Source organism: Carassius gibelio, chromosome B17 (assembly GCF_023724105.1).
Source record: "Carassius gibelio isolate Cgi1373 ecotype wild population from Czech Republic chromosome B17, carGib1.2-hapl.c, whole genome shotgun sequence".
In the NCBI taxonomy this organism is placed as follows: domain Eukaryota; kingdom Metazoa; phylum Chordata; class Actinopteri; order Cypriniformes; family Cyprinidae; genus Carassius; species Carassius gibelio.
Window position 1 is genome coordinate 2,248,327 of NC_068412.1, and position 19,430 is coordinate 2,267,756.

Genomic DNA, 19,430 nt, shown 5'->3' on the forward strand with positions numbered 1-19,430 from the left:
TATATATTTATATATATATTATTTTCTTTTTTATTTTTTTTGTGTGTGTGTATTGCCTTTATTGTTTAAATGTTTAGTTCAAAAGCCTAAACTGGAAAAGAGGAAATTACTAAAAACATTTATCAAAAAATGTAATGTGTGGAAGTTTAAAATTTCTTGAATGTTGATGCTGTGTTCTAGGTGGGAGACCGAGAGGACTCAAACTTGTACATCAGCATGAAGCTAAAAGCAGCTGCTGAGGTAAAACCACATTCGGCACAGTGATTCAGCTACTTTGGTGTGTAGATGTCTGTGCTTAATTATAATACCTAATTCATACACAAAAGGTTCCCAGTCATTTATATTAAAATTTACATTGACACACATTCCTTTTAAACAGAGTATTCAATCCAGAGTGGAAAAACTGAGTTTCTTGTAAACATTATAGCTCCATGCCATTTGTATTTCTTTTGAAATTTTCCTTTTTTTTTTTTTTCTTGATTCTTACTCAAAGTACACTGTCCCAACAATAACAAATAATGCCCCCAGACTAAAAAACATGTTAGTTTCCTCTATTTATGTTCTCTTGGCCTTCAAGAAACTTAAAGAAAAAGCACGCTAATATGGAGGGGAGACTATGTCAGATCAGGCCAAAGTCATGCTGACCGAAATCCGTTCTCGATATTGACGGCAGGTTAAGTGCGATTGATAACTGTTTGGATGATATTTCTACTTCAGTTACCTCAATACAGGAATCCCTTTCTAATTTGTCTGACAGAGTGGCGTCAAATGAGACTCGTTTATCTGAGGCTGAATGCAGAGTCTCTGCAACCGAAGATTGCATGCTCTCTCACGACAACAGAATTGCATTTTTGGACAAAAAATTTGCGTTACTTGGAGCCAAAGAAACAAAAAACTGAGAATCATTGGCCTGCCTGAGAAAGCTCAAGGTCCTGAGTCTGATGCACAATTTCTCACACAGATGCTGCCAAAATGGCTGGACCTTACACCTGACTCGCATTTCGAGATCGAGAGAGCCCATATGTCTCTCAGCCCCCTCCCAGGAGCAAATTTGCCCCACACGAAGTGTTCTGGTCCACTTCCTACAATATGCGGATAAGGAGCCGATTTTACAAGCAGCGCAAAAAAAAGACATCCACGTTTTTAGATCTGAAGTCTCCCTGCAGATTCCCATGACGGTTTTAAATCAAGGTTAAGTAAAATATAATAAATTACAATGCAGTTTTTTTTATAGCTGACTATCAAGTTTATGTACAATGTATGTCTTTCCTTAGGAAAATGTGACTTTACGTGACATTTTGTGTTGTAGTGGTGTCTTTCTGTGGCGAAAAAAAAACACGTTTAAAATTTGAAAGCTGACCATTTATTTCTGATTAAAAGTAAGCAAGCACAAAACCTATTTTTGGGTGGCAGGCATGCTACAAATAATGAATGGAATTAAAAGACATGAATATTTCCAAGCATTTATACTCTCCAATATATCAAATGGTTCAGTTTCTTTTAATAATCCCAGTTCATATATACCGTATTTTTCGGACTATAAGTCGCACCTAAGTATAAGTCGAATCAGTCCAAAAATACGTCATGACGAGGAAAAAAACATTTAAGTCGCACTTCGAGAGAGAGTGAGAAAGAGAAATGGAAGTTGCGTGTATTCGCGTCTGTGTGTTTATCTTTTTAGAGTGCGTTTACTTAAAAACAGCGATGGTATCCTCTTGGCGCTGGAAAATGTAGCGATTCAGTATTTAAACTGTATTTAATAAAAGTCGTGGGGCAGCGTTGACAAGTTTATCTTCTCCTGGATGTGTGAGCTGCGCGATTTCCGATATATGTGTGTCAGTAAGCAGCTCATTAATACAGAACGATAATTAAAGGCTCTAATGCACACCAGTATATGTGTGTATTGTAAGAGCTAGACGACGAATGATGACGTGTGACCTCATGGTAGTGGTGTCCCAATCCTTAGGCGAATATTTTCTCCCCTACCCCTTGACCCTCTGTTTCAAGGGATAAGGGGAAGGGGTAGGCGGAGGGGTAGGGGAATGGGAAGGGGTATAAAATAGAATTGGGATTGGGCCTAAATATTTAGATAGACTTACCCTCACTAGAACACTAGACACTCACCTGTGTCACTAGAAGTTTTTAGTGTAATTCAATCTATGCCCTCCAGTAAATCTCAAGGTCCTGATGGTTTCCCTTGTGAATTTTGTAAAATATTTGGCCAGAAATCTCCCATTAATATAAAACTAGCTTGCAGGCTAGAAACTGTGATACCACCTTTTATTAAACCCAACTAGACGGGGATTGATAAAATCACTTTTTGGCACAGATAACATTGACTTTTAAATGTAATAAATTTAACACAAACATGGAAACTTTCTGCACTTATTATTTCATCACAGGGTTTAATGGGCATTTATCAGTAATTTATCTAGTTATAAAATCAGTTTAGATAAATCTATGGCTCTACCTTTTAATATTCCTATATAAATTGACCTGTGTGTATGTGTGTGTGTGTATATATATATATATATATATGTGTATATATATATGTGTATATATATGTGTGTGTGTGTGTGTGTGTGTATGTATATATATATATATATATATATATATATATATATATATATATATATATATATATATATATATATATATATATATATATATATATATAAAATGAATACGAAATATGGCGATGATGATAATATAACAACAATAGTAGTTAAAAAAAGTATACTCATAGTAATGCTAAAGATTATGATAACACTTTGCAATGACTGCGACAGTGATATCAATAATAATTATTGTAGTAATAATAATGATAATAATAATAACAATAATAATACACACACGTGTGACACACACCCACCACATACCACACCTCTCCTATAGTGTGCATGTTTTTCCCCCTCTCTTCTTTCTTTTCCTTTTCCTTTTTTTCTTTTTTCTTTTTCTCTCCTTTCCCTTCCTTCCCTTTCTTCTTTTTCCCCTATTTTTTCCTTTTTCTTTTCTCCTTTTTCTTTTCTCTTTTTTTCCCCCTTTTCTTTCCCTTTCTTCTCATTCACTGTACAGTTACTATTTGTATTTACGCCTAAACTAAAGTGGTGCATTAAAAAGGTGAAGTGCATTAAAATCAGTGTGATTTTAATTGTAAAGGCAAGTTTGTTTTATTTTCACTGCCAAAGAATGAAGATCAGAAGAACCAATGGCTAAAATTCATTTTTACCACAATACCAGAGCAGTACAACAAATCCCTTTTGTTGTGTTCACAACATTTCACCGATGACTGCTTTTCTAATCTCGGTGAGTACAAGGCGGGATTTTCAAAGCATTTGGCCATAAAAGAGGGTTCATTACCAACTTTTAGACCAACAAGAATCTCTGAATTTGAGTCCAGAAGTCGGTATCAGGAGCAATCGGATCCATTTGATTGTGGGTGAAGTTATGGTTTTATTTGAATTAGCTATAATTTTGTATATTTTGCAAAGTAATTTTTGGGGAGGATATATTAATTAAATTTGCTAATGTGGTAGGAAGGTGAGTCAATCAATCAATCAATCACCTTTATTTATATAGTGCTTTAAACAAAATACATTGCGTCAAAGCACTGAACAACATTAATTTGGAAAAGTGTCTCAATAATGCAAAATGATAGTTAAAGGTGCCATCTGTAATGTTTGGCAAAAAAAAAATCAAGTCATACTCCACATTCCATACCAGATGGGGGCAGTATGCCTCAATAAAGTTAATTGGTCTACTCTAGAGTAACAAACGAGAAACGGCATAGTCTCTATGCTCCGCCCCTACTTTCACAACAACACTACAGCCATAGCCGAAGCCTAACTGTGCGTTCACACCGCCGGCATCTAGAGCGTCAAAAATCGCTCTTGCCGCTCTGCTCACAACGCTGCAGAAAGATTTGTGAGTGCTCAGATGCTCTAACGTAGATCGAATGCTTATTTTATATTTAAAGCGGCCGCAAAGCAAACAAGCTTGTTGATCTCATGTAGACTAACCACAAGGAGTTATAACCTCATTAAATATTGTTTTGGACGAAATATTAGGATCCTTTACTTAAAATGAACAATCTCAGACACCTTGGTCCACGTATCACTTTTAATTTATTTTTTTATGTCCCTGTAGGTAGGCAAACAGGGACACATCATAGATTAATACAAACGCCAAACAGCAATAATCAACCTGTCCCTTATTCTGCTTGAGAACTAATGTGCCAACTCTCAAGCATTCACCGTGAGACACACGCAATTGACTCTTTTGACACGCTTTCACGCCACACATCAATTTTTTCACGCACCGAAAAACCACGAAGCAAAGAGGACACGGAGACCAACAGACTAGACAGAGCAGGTTAGTTATGATACATAGGGCTGTGCAAAAAATCGAATGCGATTTCCATGCACCTCTCATCAGTAAAGACGCTCCTGTAATTAGAAGTATATCTCCAGCATGTGCATTCAGATCAGGGTTTCCAGGTTTTCACAACAAATCCTGCCCAGTTGCTTCTTAAAACTAGTCCAAAACTAGCCCAATCGCGTTTCCGGGAGGTTCCCCGATAAAACTTGCTTCCCGGGCTTAAAATATAAATTTTGGGGAAGGGTTTCCCTGGTAAAATTAGCATTTTAGGGGCTAAATATCACGTTATTGGTATTGGGATTGCTTCAAACCGCGGACATTAAAAACAACCGCAGAATTGGCAACACTGGTTCAGGTGGAGCGGCAGTTACTGCACAGAGCCTTAGTCTACCGACAACTAACACAAAATCGCTTTCAAAATCGACAAAGAATTGCCTGCGATTTTAACATCGATGTTGTGTAGATTGTCAGTGAATTACGGCTCTGTGTAGTAAATGCCAACCAGTGTTGCCAAGTCTGTGGTGGTTGTTTTTCATGTCCGCTGGTCACAGCGACCCCAGTACAAGTAACGTGATATTTAGCCCCTAAAATGCGAATTATACCAAGGCAACCCTGCTAAAAAACCTATATTTTAACCCCGGGAAGCAATGTTTTATCGGGGAACCTTCTGGAAGCGAGATTGGGCTAGTTTTGAGAAGCAACTGGGCAGGATTTGTTGTGAAAACCTGGCAATCCTGATCTGAACACACTTGCTGGATATATACTCCTAATTACAGGAGCGTCTTTACTGATGAGATGTACATGAGTAAAGACATGCACAGCCCTATATAATAAAATGGGTAACGTTAAGTTATAGCTAGCTAATTATCAAACGCAGCTACGGTTAGCCATCGCTAACATTAGCATGTTTATCGAACAGCCTTCGATACATTTCTATGTTATAACTTCCCGAAAACAAATACACAAACATATAAAACAAACTTCTAGCGAAATACTAACAGCATCTAACTTGCAAGTTCGAAGTCGAACCTCATTTCTTTCAGGTCCATCAGTTGTCTCCAGCGCTTAAAAGCAGTGCCGATGTTTACTCTGGTATTCTTATCGGATTTGATTTGTGATTCCGAGCGCGGTTTTATCCCTGTAGCGGGTGTTGGTCTCTTGCCAAGGGCTTCAGCTATCCTTCCACTCTCATCTCTGAACTGAAAGTAGTGGGCTGTACTTTCCACATGATTGACATCAGGTTCAAGTACACGCCCACAGGCCCTGCGAGTTATTCGTGTATTGTAGGTTGGCTGGTGGTTATGTTGCCCGCATACCGCCTCCCACGGCCGAAACTGGTATTACAACACCTGTCGGGCCGGGGCTAGTAATGCTAATGCTAATTAAGGTTGATATCTCTGCAGTACTATAACTTGACATTTTTTTATGACATCATCGCCCTTATTTCTTCTCATTCTTTTGATGCGTGTACGTCATGTTATGGATATTTTTACCTCAATTTCTGCATATGGCACCTTTAAGGCAGTTCATCATTGAATTCAGTGATGTCATCTCTGTTCAGTTAAATAGTGTCTGTGCATTTATTTGCAATCAAGTCAATGATATCGCTGTAGATGAAGTGACCCCAACTAAGCAAGCCAGAGGCGACAGCGGCAAGGAACCGAAACTCCATCGGTGACAGAATGGAGAAAAAAACCTTGGGAGAAACCAGGCTCAGTTAGGGGGCCAGTTCTCCTCTGACCAGACGAAACCAGCAGTTCAATTCCAGGCTGCAGCAAAGTCAGATTGTGCAGAAGAATCATCTGTTTCCTGTGGTCTTGTCCTGATGGTCCTCTGAGACAAGGTCTTTACAGGGGATCTGTATCTGGGGATCTAGTTGTCCTGGTCTCCGCTGTCTTTCAGGGATGTAGGGGTCCTTTCTAGGTGCTGATCCACCATCTGGTCTGGATAAGTACTGGATCCGGGTGTCTGCAGTGACCCTCTGATCTGGATACAGACTGGATCTGGTGGCCACGGTGACCTCGGAACAAGAGAGAAACAGACAAATATTGGCGTAGATGCCATTCTTCTAATGATGTAGCAAGTACATAGGGTGTTATGTGAAGTGTTTCCGGTTCCGGTTTACCTAATTAATGCAGCCTAAAAATCCTTTAACGGATTTGGATATTAAAAGCATATTAGTATGTTATGTGTATGCCAGGTTAAAGAGATGGGTCTTTAATCTAGATTTAAACTGCAAGAGTGTGTCTGCCTCCCGAACAATGTTAGGTAGGTTATTCCAGAGTTTAGGCGCCAAACAGGAAAAGGATCTGCCGCCCGCAGTTGATTTTGATATTCTGGGTACTATCAAATTGCCTGAGTTTTGAGAACGTAGCGGACGTAGAGGAGTATAATGTAAAAGGAGCTCATTCAAATACTGAGGTGCTAAACCATTCAGGGCTTTATAAGTAATAAGCAATATTTTAAAATCTATTCGATGTTTGATAGGGAGCCAGTGCAGTGTAGACAGGACCGGGCTAATATGGTCATACTTCCTGGTTCTAGTAAGAACTCTTGCTGCTGCATTTTGGACTAGCTGTAGTTTGTTTACGAAGCGTGCAGAACAACCACCCATTATAGCATTACAATAGTCTAATTTTGAAGTCATACATGCATGGATTAGCATTTCTGCATTTGACATTGAGAGCATAGGCCGTAATTTAGATATATTTTTGAGATGAATAGGAAAAATATTTTTGAGATGAACAGGAAAAATGCAGTTTTACAAATGCTAGAAACGTGGCTTTTTAAGGAAAGATTGCGATCAAATAGCAAACCTAGGTTCTGATGACGAAGAATTGACAGAGCAGCCATCAAGTCTTAGTGTTCTAGGTTATTACATGCAGAGTTTTTAGGTACTATAATTAACACCTCTGTTTTTTTCAGAATTTAGCAGAAATCACTCGTCATCCAGTTTTTTATATCGACTATGCATTTCATTCGTTTTTCAAATTGGTGTGTTACACCGGGCTGCGAGGAAATATAGCGCTGAGTATCATCAGCATAACAGTGAAAGCTAACACCATGTTTCCTGATGATATCTCCCAAGGGTAAATATAAAGCGTGAAGAGTAGCGGCCCTAGTACTGAGCCTTGAGGTACTCCATACTGCACTTGTGATCGATAAGATACATCTTCATTCACTACTACGAACTGATGGCGGTCATATAAGTACGATTTAAACCATGCTAATGAACTTCCATTAATGCCAACAAAGTGTTCAAGTCTATGCAAAAGAATGTTGTGGTCAATTGTGTCAAACGCAGCACTAAGATCCAATAAAACTAATAGAGAGATACACCCACGATCAGATGATAAGAGCAGATCATTTGTAACTCTAAGGAGAGCAGTCTCAGTACTATGATACGGTCTAAATCCTGACTGGAAATCCTCACATATACCATTTTTCTCTAAGAAGGAATATAATTGTGAGGATACCACCTTTTCTAGTATCTTGGACAGAAAAGGGAGATTCGAGATTGGTCTATAATTAACAAGTTCTTTGGGGTCAAGTTGTGGTTTTTTTTTTAGAGAAGATGCGCAAATCCACTTCATTTTCAGCGTTTTTTAGCGCATCTTCTCAGTTAACAACGGCTCTGTGTAGTAACAGCTGCTCTATGTGAAATCACGCACCTGATGGAATTAACTGCTGATTAGAGAACCGGCTTTACTGACGAGATGCGCATTAACGATCGGCCGATCGTGATCGGAGCACCCCTAGGCTTAATAACAGCCAGTTTGAAGGTTTTGGGGACATATCCTAATGACAATGAGGAATTAATAATAGTCAGAAGAGGACCTATGACTTCTGGAAGCACCTCTTTTAGGAGCTTAGATGGTATAGGGTCTAACATACATGTTGTTGGTTTAGATGATTTAACAAGTTTATAAAATTCTTCCTCTCCTATAGTAGAGAATGAGTGGAACTGTTCCTCAGGTGGTCTATAGTGCACTGACTGATGTGATACTGTAGCTGACGGCTGAATGGTTGCAATTTTATCTCTAATAGTATCGATTTTAGAAATAAAGTAGTTTATAAAGTCATTACTGTTGTGGTGTTGGGAAATGTCAACACTTGTTGAGGCTTTATTTTTCGTTAATTTAGCCACTGTATTGATTAAATACCTGGGGTTATGTTTGTTTTCTTCTAAAAGAGAAGAAAAGTAATCCGATCTAGCAGTTTTTAATGCTTTTCTGTGTGATATGCTACTTTCCCGCCAAGCAGTACGAAATACCTCTAGTTTTGTTTTCCTCCAGCTGCGCTCCATTTTTCGGGCTGCTCTCTTTAGGGTGCGAGTATGCTCATTATACCATGGTGTCAGACTGGTTTCCTTAACCTTCCTTAAGCGTAAAGGAGCAACTGTATTTAAAGTGCTAGAAAAGAGAGAGTCCATAGTTTCTGTTACATCATCAAGTTGTTCTGAGGTTTTGGATATGCTAAGGAATTTGGATACATCAGGAAGATAACTTAAAAAGCAGTCTTTTGTGGTAGAAGTGATAGTTCTTCGATACTTGTAACAAGAAGTAGAATTTACAATTTTGGCTATATGAAGTTTGCACAGAACTAAATAATGATCTGAGATATCATCACTTGGCTGAATAATTTCAACACTATCAACATCAATTCCATGTGACCGTATTAAATCTAGAGTATGATTTCGACAATGAGTAGGTCCTGAAACGTGTTGTCCAACACCAATAGAGTTCAGAATGTCTATAAATGCTGATCCCAATGCATCTTTTTCATTATCAACATGGATATTAAAATCACCAACTATTAAAACTTTATCTGCAGCCAGAATTAACTCTGATGTAAAATCACCAAACTCTTTAATAAAGTCTGTATGGTGGCCTGGTGGCCTGTATACAGTAGCCAGTACAAGCATAACAGGTGATTTATCATTAACATTTGTTTCTCTGGATAATGTTTATGTAGCACCATTACTTCAAACGAGTTATACTTGAAGCCTGCACTCTGAGAAATCCTGAAAACGTTGTTATAAATTGAAGCAACTCCTCCCCCTTTGCCTTTTAGACGTGGCTCGTGTTTATAACAGTAATCTTGGGGGGTGGACTCATTTAAAATAATGTAATCATCAGGTTTTAGCCAAGTTTCTGTCAAACAGAGCACATCTATATTATGATCAGTTATCATATTATTTACAAAAAGTGTTTTCGTAGAAATGGATCTCGTATTCAATAAGCCAAGATTTATCATTTGTTTATCCATATTGCATTTGTTTTTTATTTGTTGAACCTCAATTAAATTGTTAACCTTAATTTGGTTTGGACTTTTTTTTTCATATTTTCTAGTTCGGGGAACAGACACAGTCTCTATAGTGTGATATCTAGGTGAAAGAGTCTCTATGTGGTGATAATTAACTGACCTCTGTGACGGGAGGCAGCTAGCAGACGGTCGGTTTAGCTAGTCTGTCTGCTTCCTGACCTGGGCCCCAGTTAGTCAAGTATGACCTCTAAGACTATTTGCCATATTTCTAGAGAGAAGAGTGGCACTACCCCAGGAGGGATGAAGACCATCTCTTTTCAACAGGTCAGGTCTGCCCCAAAAGCTCGTCCAATTGTCTATGAAACCTATGTTATTCTGTGGGCACCACTTAGACATCCAGCCATTGAGTGATGACAATCTGCTATGCATCTCATCACCACGGTAAGCAGGGAGGGGACCAGAGCATATTACTGTGTCTGACATCGTGCTTGTAAGTTCACACACCTCTTTAAAGTTATTTTTAGTGATCGAACAACATTAGCGCCAGCATGAATAACAATCTTACTGTATTTACATTTAGCATTTGCCAGCACTTTTAAATTTGCCAAGATGTCAGGCGCTCTGGCTCCCGGTAAACATTTGACTATGGTGGCTGGTGTCTCTATATTCACGTTCCGTACAATAGAATCACCAATAACTAGAGCACTTTCATCAGGTTTCTCAGTGGGTGAATCACTGAGTGGGAAGAACCTGTTTAATGTTTTGATCGGAACAGAAGAGCGGTGTTTTGACCCACGACAATGCTGCCTCACCGTCACCCAGTTGCCCTGCTGCAGGGGCTCTGCTGGAATCGGACAATGTACAGGAATCCCTGAGCTAGACGCATCCAAAGCCATATCTAGAGCCCTAACATTCTTACTGTCCTCAATTAAAGTTTGGATGCGTGTCTCTAATTCTGAAATCTTCTCTGTCTGCCTAACTATTTCCCTGCATTTATCACATGTGAATCCCTCATCAGCGACAGAGATAGATAAACTGTACATGTGGCAAGAGGTGCAAATAACGATAGCAGGAGAAGCCATTACTCACCGTGCTTGATGAAATATTCTTACTGCAGTTGTTTAATGAACTTGTGAAAAACTGGAGCGAGAGAGAGGAGAAAAGAAAACGCTAATGACAAGCTAACGAGTGCTAACGCTTTGCAGGTGTACTGCACTCACGGAAAAGTGAACGATCAAAGTTAATCTGATAAGACTGATCGATAATATCAGAAATATGGTGTGAATTAAGTTATATTTTACCACTTAAAAAAAACAAAGACAAACAGACAGTGATAGTAAGATAAAAATTCTAGAGGAAAAAATGAAATAAGAACAGCTACACGGAGCTACGTTGAGTTACAGAAGGCCAACAGGAAGTAGAGAAAACACTGTCCAACAGCGAGACCCGCAGGCAGGCAATGAGGAATTAATAATAGTCAGAAGAGGATTTATGACTTCTGGAAGCACCTCTTTTAGGAGCTTAGATGGTATAGGGTCTAACATGTTGTTTTAGATAATTTAACAAGTTTATACAATTCTTCCTCTCCTATGGTAGAGGATGCACTGTCTGATGCTATACTATAGCTGACAGCTGAATGGTAACAATTTTATCTCTAATAGTATCGATTTTAGAAGTAAAGTAGTTCATAAAGTCATTACTGCTGTGATGTTGGGAAATGTCAACAATTTTTGAGGCTTTATTTTTCATTTATTTAGCCACTGTATTGAATAAATACCTGGGGTTATGTTTGCTTTCTTCTAAAAGAGAAGAAAAGTAATCGGATCTAGCAGTTTTTAATGCTTTTCTGTAGGATAGGTTACTTTTCCGCCAAGCAGTGTGTGTAGTGTGTGTGTATATACACACACACACACACACGCGTTTGTTTTTGTGAAAAGTGGGGACATCCCATAGGCGTTATGGTTTTATAATGTAGAAACTGTATATTCTGTCAACCTTCACCAACCCTAACCCTCACAGGAAACTTTGTGCATTTTTACTTTCTCAAAAAAAAAAACTCATTCTGTATGATTTATAAGCGTTTTGAAAAATGGGGACATTGAGGTTATGTCCTCATAAGTCACCCTCTCCTTGTAATACCTGTGTCATACCCATGTCATTATACAAAGTTGTGTCCTGATATGTCACACACACACACACACACACACACATATATATATATATATATATATATATATATATATATATATATATATATATATATATATATATTCACAACACACGGTTCGGCACGTGCTGGGACTGCGGTTTAACTTAAATCTGACAAAGCATCTGTAATATGGTTTGCTATAAATAACATGTAAAACAAACAGGGTTCAGCTAATGTATGTTTCTGTTGATGCATGCGCATTCTGGATTCCCATACATTACAATGCGGAAAAACCTGGCCAAATCATTCACTCTTGATCAATGTGACTCCTGCATGCTGGAATATGAGCAGTCATTCATTCCGTCGTCATCCGGGTGCTGATAGCGAGCGCACAGATGAGATCTGAACAGCACACGTTGATTTGTTTAAACTAAACTCTTTAATGATGATCTAATTTAAGCTTTGTCAGTTTAAACATTTAAGAGCCAGAGTTTGCTAGCTTGCGCGCGCTCATCTGAACTTCCGAAGCACGCAAAGCCGTGCCTCAGAACACGTGCAAATATTAAGATCTCTCTGCTGTCTCTCTATTTAAATGGACAAATTTTAGACAAAAAATATGTGAAAATGCCTTCTTGGTAAGTATCCTGGAGCAGACATAGCCGGCTGAACGTAGGCCTACTGTATCAGTTCATTCTCTTAAAGTGACAGTCTTTATATTAATCGAACAGCAACAACAAAGAAATCACTCAATGCTCTTGATTTAAAAGCGTTTGTAACTATGAAGTGTAATCTTTAATTTATACAGTCAAACATGCATTGCTGTTTTGCATTTGATTACTTTTAAATTTCTGTACCTAAAAACTTAAGCTAGACCTACCTAAACAAAAAAATGAATCACTGTTTGTTTGTATCTTTACTCTATTGCAGTTATTCGTGCTGTTCCTTGTAGTTGGATAGAATATTATTCTTTTTTTCCACATACCGAACCATACTGAAAACCGTGACTCCAAAACCGTGAAACAAACCGATCCGTGAAAAAGTTGAACCGTGCCACCCCTAAAATATATATATATATGTGTGTGTATGAACGTGTGTGTGTGTGTGTGTGTATATATATATATATATATATATATGACACACACACACACACACACTGACGAATAAAAAATGATAAAAAAAAATGCATCTTATGAGCCCTTTAATGACTATTACTGTCTTGATTTTTTTAGATCGGGATCAGTGCTGTGCATATGAAGCTTCCACGGACTGCAACTGAAAATGAGGTAGGACAGCTTCACTTGGAGTCATTAACTGTTAATCCACGTTTTACACCGATTTCAGACCTTGTCATTTATGATTAACTGTTACACATTCTGAAGGTTATGCACCGTGTAATGGAAGTAAATGAGGACTCCAAAATTCATGGGCTCATTGTCCAGCTGCCCCTTGACTCCATCCACACTATTAATACAGAAAGGATTATCAACAGCGTGGCTCCAGAGAAAGATGTGGATGGGTACAGAAAATAATTCACTCTTGAAAATGACATTAAATTGTGTTATTCTGATTTAACATTACTTTCAACAGATTGTTTTGTGATCCATTCAATAATGAAACACATTTAAATTATTAAAGGGATAGTTCACCCAAAAATGAAATTCTGTAATTACTAGACCTCATGTCATTCCAAACCCGTCAGACCTCTTAAATTAAGATAATTTTGATGCATTCTGACAACTCTTTGACCCTCCCATAGACAGCGTGGGTCCTTAGACATTTTACGCCCAGAAGCGTAGCAAGGAGATCGGTGTAATAATCCACTTTACATAAAGAGTCCAACTGTAATAAAACCGTAATAAACGTAGCTTAAACAGAACAGCATACACTGTTTCCGTTCAGAGGATACTCTCCAAAATGGTACTAGGGTGATGTCAAGGAGAAGAGTTGTTGAATGAATAGTGTTTTTGTGTTTAGTTTTTTTTTTTTAGCACACAAAAAGTATTATCATAGCTAGGGCTGTGCGATATGGACAAAAAAAGCCTATCACGATTTTTTTGATCAATTTTGCGATTTCGGTTTTAATCACGATTTTAACAAGCATAGACATGCTTTACAGTCATAAATTCATTCAGTATACATTTTAAACATATTTACAAAAGAAAACCAATGAGAGCTTTATCAAATGTCTCTAGAACAGACATAAGTCAAAATAATCACTAAGTAAAGATGTCAAACAAAATGTCTAGACATATGGAGAAAAAGAAAAATAAAATAAAATAAAACCGTGTTCAGGGATCTTTTTTTTATTTTATTTTATTTTTCATCTCCATGCATTGGTCATAGAGCTCACTGTAGCGGTGCTTCAGGTGTTATATGTTTTGCCCAATATATTTATTGCCCAAGGGTCACGTACTCCATCTGCAGTGCGTATACAGTAAGTTATGTGTATGCGGTTCAGAAGCAGCAACGAGAGCACATTATTGTAACGCGAAAGCAAAACATTAAAATAATGCGCGAGCGCGAATCTTTCCACTCGTACCAGTGATGCGCGGGTCAATGTATTAATAACCCGCCCGCGACTCGGACCGCAAAAAAAATAAAAAATATTTAGGGCTGCAACTAACGATTATTTTGATAATCGATTAATCTGTCGATTATTTTTACGATTAATCGATTATGTACTTATATTTTAGTTTTTTCCATTTTTTCCCCAATGAAATTATTAATAAAGGGTCTTTATCATTCAGCATAGACTTTTAAGAGATTTTAACCATTTTGCATTGTCATATCCTCATCAAAAATATACATGGAGTTGTTTTATTATGTTAGTAATCCTTTGTCGAACTCTTCTGCAATCAAAACACTGACCCATACTCTAGCAAAATTCACAAGGAGATTTCAAATATTGTTTTCACCATGGCAGTCCTTAGAGCTCCTAAAGTAGTTTAACATCCCAAACAAAGCTTAAGGAATCTTTGAGAACATATTTTCACGAAGTATAAGGATAAAACAGAATAAAATTGCAGTGCATTGTATTTTATTATTTACTGGGAAAAAGCTTTATAGCTTATGCTGTGAAATTGTAAACAATCCTTCGGAAAAAAAAAGTGCCAATGGCATGAAACCTGAATGGAACTCACAATTTAAAGTAAAATCCATCAGAAGGTTGTCCAGAAAAAAATTTGGGACACACACAAAAAACCTGCTGTGTGAAAAAGAGCAGTGAATACTTAGAAAAGAAGTGCATTTTAAATATACTCAAACATTTAAAAACAAACGTTTCTAAAAACGTGTGTAAAACGCTAGTCGCGCCGCTTTCTCCTTCTTTCCAAAGCGCCCCTGAGGCGTCTGCCTTTGCTAAGCAACCATGACGTGCTCTCTCCATGACGTGCCCTCTCCATGAAGACCCGGAAATTTCAGCAAAGGATAAATGGATGCGGTGTGGACGCGCCTGGAAAAACGGGCGCATCGCACCGCGTGCGTGTCGCGACCGCGTCGCTTCCATTATGAGAGTGCATACTGCGCGCCTACATAGGAAATAACGAACTTGAGCAGTTAAACAGTTCAGTAGTGCAGAGTTTACAGGTTACTCTTCATTTTGAAGGCTCAAAGTAAAGTACTCCCACTTCCCGCTGAATGCTGCAGAGACGCTGTTCGGGAAGCACGTGACATAAAACGAGGCCAGCTATTGGCTATTCGCTACTTCACCTGCTGTACTGGCTGAGTAAAACCTCCGGTGGCTCATTACTGCCACACTTTGGTCACCGCAGATTTGAAATATGCACGAAATGAGCCGCTTATGGCAAATAAAATTGATTTAGCGACGAATCGATTACTAAATTAGTTGACAACTATTTTAATAATCGATTTTAATCGATTAAATCGATTCGTTGTTTCAGCTCTAAAAATATTGTACCCGACTTGCATTTTTTAAAAAGCAGTAAATTCTCATCGTAGTGTCATTGGGCCATAGGAACGTAGGCAAAACTAACTAGGCAAAAAAAAAAAAAAAATTAATATAGCTATCATAATTTTGTCAAGAATTATAAAAAAATTGTCAGTAAGCTCATAATTTGTACTAAAGTAGTCTAGTCTGGCTATGTCTATTTGTATGTTTCTGCAAGGTCAGCAGCAGACATTGAGGCTCAGGTTTATTCCGATCCGAGCTCGTGAGCCGAGAGCGCATTTCTGAATATCCCGATCCGCTCGCTCATTCCGTGGGGAATCGCTCAACCCAGAATGGCCTGCTGGTTCCAAAATATGCAAGGAGTCATTTAATTGTTTAGTAATAAACTGGTGTTTTCTGTGTCGCTGCAAAGATGAAGTTGATGATGCAGACTCGACATGAACGTCAGAGAGAAATGCACATTTCATATGGATTAGATCATCAGAGAGTAGCCCATTTATTTTGGAATGAATATTTTCGTTTAAAAGAAGACATTTCAAGCTTTCTGTAATATATAGCCTATATTTCTCAAATCTGAGGCACACGCTGAGTTTAGTTCACATGCAATGCAAGTGATCGTGCTGGCGCCTCATTACATTGTCTGCTAGGCTATAAATTTGCTTATTTATTAAATGCGAGCACCTGATTGATAAAACATTGATCAAAATTAAGATACAATTTATATAAAACGAAAATCTTTTAAAAATAGTTTTCTATAAAACAAAACTTAATGAAGTCGTCAAAATCATGTTTTGTCTTTTCGCACCTTTCTATTTATAACCTTTTTCTTTTCTCATCTTTTAACTGCGTGGAGTGTGAACGTTCTGATCCATTAACATGGCTCGAAAAACAAAAAGGCTGCGCATCACAGACAGTGTGTGAACCTGGAGTTAGGCATATGCCCCAGTCTACTCTGTTCTTGCGTTCCACTTAAGTGCGTTGCATCCTGATTGGTTCAGATAACATACTGCGGGAGGTCAGGGCCGCGGAAAATCGTGCTATAAAGCGATTTAGAAATCGCGCACACTCAAATTGCGATTTTTATTTCGATTTTGAATAATCACACAGCCCTAATCATAGCTTTGTAATATTACAGTTGAGCCCCTGCTGGTCAAATAGATTATTTTACCAATCACCTTGCTATGTTTCTGCAAATTGATCATGTAAGGACCCTTGCTGTCTATGGGAGGGTCAGAGACTGACAGAATGAATCTGAAATAACTTAATTTGTGTTCCAAAGATGAATGGAGGTCTTGGGTTTGGAACCACATGAGGCTGAGTGAACTAACCCCCTAAAGAAAGTCTGTCTCTTTGCTTGCTTCAGACTGACGAGTATAAATGCAGGGAAACTGGCACGTGGTGATCTTGGAGACTGTTTTATCCCATGTACTCCTAATGGATGTATGGAGCTCATCAAACAAACAGGTGAGACAAACACCTCAAGACTTCAGACAGGGTTGGGCTGTCAGTTGATTAAAACAAATAATCAAATTTATTATGTATGCTCAATAATTCATTTATTTGCTAAGATGTGTGAATTGTGCATGAGTGGATATTTTGTGTGTATTTCTGGATTGCTGTGTGCATTTATGGGTCTGTTGCTTGTGTTTGTGGGAGGTTATACTGCTTTCACTCGATGTTTGTCAATAACTGGTTGCACTTTAGTTTGGGGACCAACTTAACTACAACTTTTGCCTCAAACTTCTAGTTTGCTACTTATTGGTATTAAGGTAATTAAGTTGGGTATGGGGTAGAATTACAGGATCTAAAATATGGTCACGCAGAATAAGCCATTAATATGTGTTTAAGTACTAAAAAACATCCAATATGCTAGTAATACGCATGCTAATAAGCAACTAGTTAATAGGGAGAATTGGTCCCTAAAGTAAAATCTTACCTTATTCTTTTATAATCTGTTATCATTCCAAACTTGTATTCTTATTTTCTACTGTGGAACACAAAAGGACTGTTACAGGAGTTTCTGTCCAGTGAAAGTCAATTTAGTCTATACCATTTCAATCTCCAAAAAGGGTATAAAGGCAGCATAAATAATATATATATATATATTTTGGGGAGATGTATATGGGGAGATATATATAGGGCTGGGATAAACGATTATTTTTTTAAACGATTAATCTAGCGATTATTTTTTCGATGCATCGATTAATCTAACGATTAATTTTTCCCAGACCGATTAGATTTCGATTATCTCCCCATTAATTGACTACTAACAATTTATACATGTTGATTTGCATATTTGAATGAAAAAAAAATGAGTTCCTAAGCAATGTTTATTGCTCTTAAAATTACAACAAAAAAAGACTGACTAAGAATGCATTACTTTGCACTTAGAGTATAGAGATAGCATTCAATAAAACCTTGAAGCCTTGAAAACGCATAGCTTACTGAACACATAGGGCCTAGCTTACTGAAAAAAAGTTCTTCTTTCAGATGAAAATAACAACTTGATGTCTAGCATTCAATATAGTAATCAATGTAAACTTGAGGGCTTTAAGCTAATACAGAGTGCTTTTCCAAAAAAAATAAATAAAAAAAAATAACAGTGGGACACAGCAGCCTATCATTGGAGAAAAAACAAAATCTCAGAATGCTCCACATGAAACTTTGGCGTTCCGCCCTTTTTCTATTGTTTCTAATGATTTTGGTTAATATGCACGAGGGAGAGAGAGAGAGAGAGAGAGAGAGAGAGAGAGAGAGAGAGAGAGAGAGAGAGAGAGCAAGACAGCGCTCGTGTAGTTTGAAGACTGTGAGTGCGCAAGCGCGCGTGAAACTTTGGTGTTTCGCCCTTTTTCTATCGTGTTTAATGATTTTGATTAATATGCACAAGAGAGAGCAAGAGGGAGAGAGAGAGCAAGAAGCGCTCTTGTTGTTTGGAGACTGTGAGTGCGCGCGCAGCCGGGGCTCTCTCTCGTACGTGCACTGTCAGGCGCAACAGTTATTCTATTCTACATCACTCACCGATCAAATAAGGCTTTGACAGCCGCCAAAAAAAAAAGATCAATGCAGAAAAACCCCTGTATTGGTTATATAACGTTGGACAGAATGTTGATCTGGCCATCGCGTATACTCAGCGCACATAAGGTAATCGTTTTGCAAACGTGTTTTAGACAAATAAAAACAGGTTGACGAATCAATGCGCATATTTTGCGTCGACGTATTTTTTGCGTCAACGTCATCGATGACCTTGACGCGTTGTCCCAGCCCTACAGCACAGCTATGACTGCTTCACCTAACGGTTCTGTGAATCACTGAGCAACACCCTTAGCAACATAATCAATAATACAACATCAAAACGGTTTCATTTATTATGTATTATGTATTTAATGAAGTATGAGACCCTTGCTGGCATTGTTACATCTTTCATCCTTCATTTTGAGACCCCCCCCCCCTCCCCCCATCTAATAAACACTTCTCATGCGGAGATATGTTGGTGTGTACAGTGTGCGTCTGTGTGGAAGCCTACAGTTTACATGTGAACATTTGTGCTTTTGTAAAATAAAGCAAAGAAACAGGATGTGCTTTGTCATTTCCGTTTTCTGTTTCCTTTCCGTGAACTTGTTTGTGGAGTGCCGCACCTCACATCTGTTTTAAATCCATTAATTAAAGGGTTAGTTCAGCGAAAAATCTAAATTGTTATTAATAACTCACCCTCATGTCGTTCCAAACCGGTGA

At 38.1% G+C, this 19,430-nt stretch overlaps 1 protein-coding gene across 4 annotated transcripts in view; it reads left to right on the forward strand.

Annotated features, from left to right (window-relative positions):
- Positions 1-19,430, forward strand: part of mthfd1b (methylenetetrahydrofolate dehydrogenase (NADP+ dependent) 1b) — a 75,972-nt gene that overhangs the window by 25,473 nt on the left and 31,069 nt on the right. For 3 of the 4 annotated variants that reach the window (XM_052579847.1, XM_052579846.1, XM_052579848.1), the window contains 4 exons: positions 181-240; positions 13,021-13,074; positions 13,171-13,307; positions 17,062-17,162. In XM_052579847.1, coding sequence (XP_052435807.1) covers positions 181-240; positions 13,021-13,074; positions 13,171-13,307; positions 17,062-17,162 — 352 coding nt within the window. The remainder of the gene's footprint in view (positions 1-180; positions 241-13,020; positions 13,075-13,170; positions 13,308-17,061; positions 17,163-19,430) is intronic. The other variant, XM_052579849.1, reaches the window with a different exon arrangement.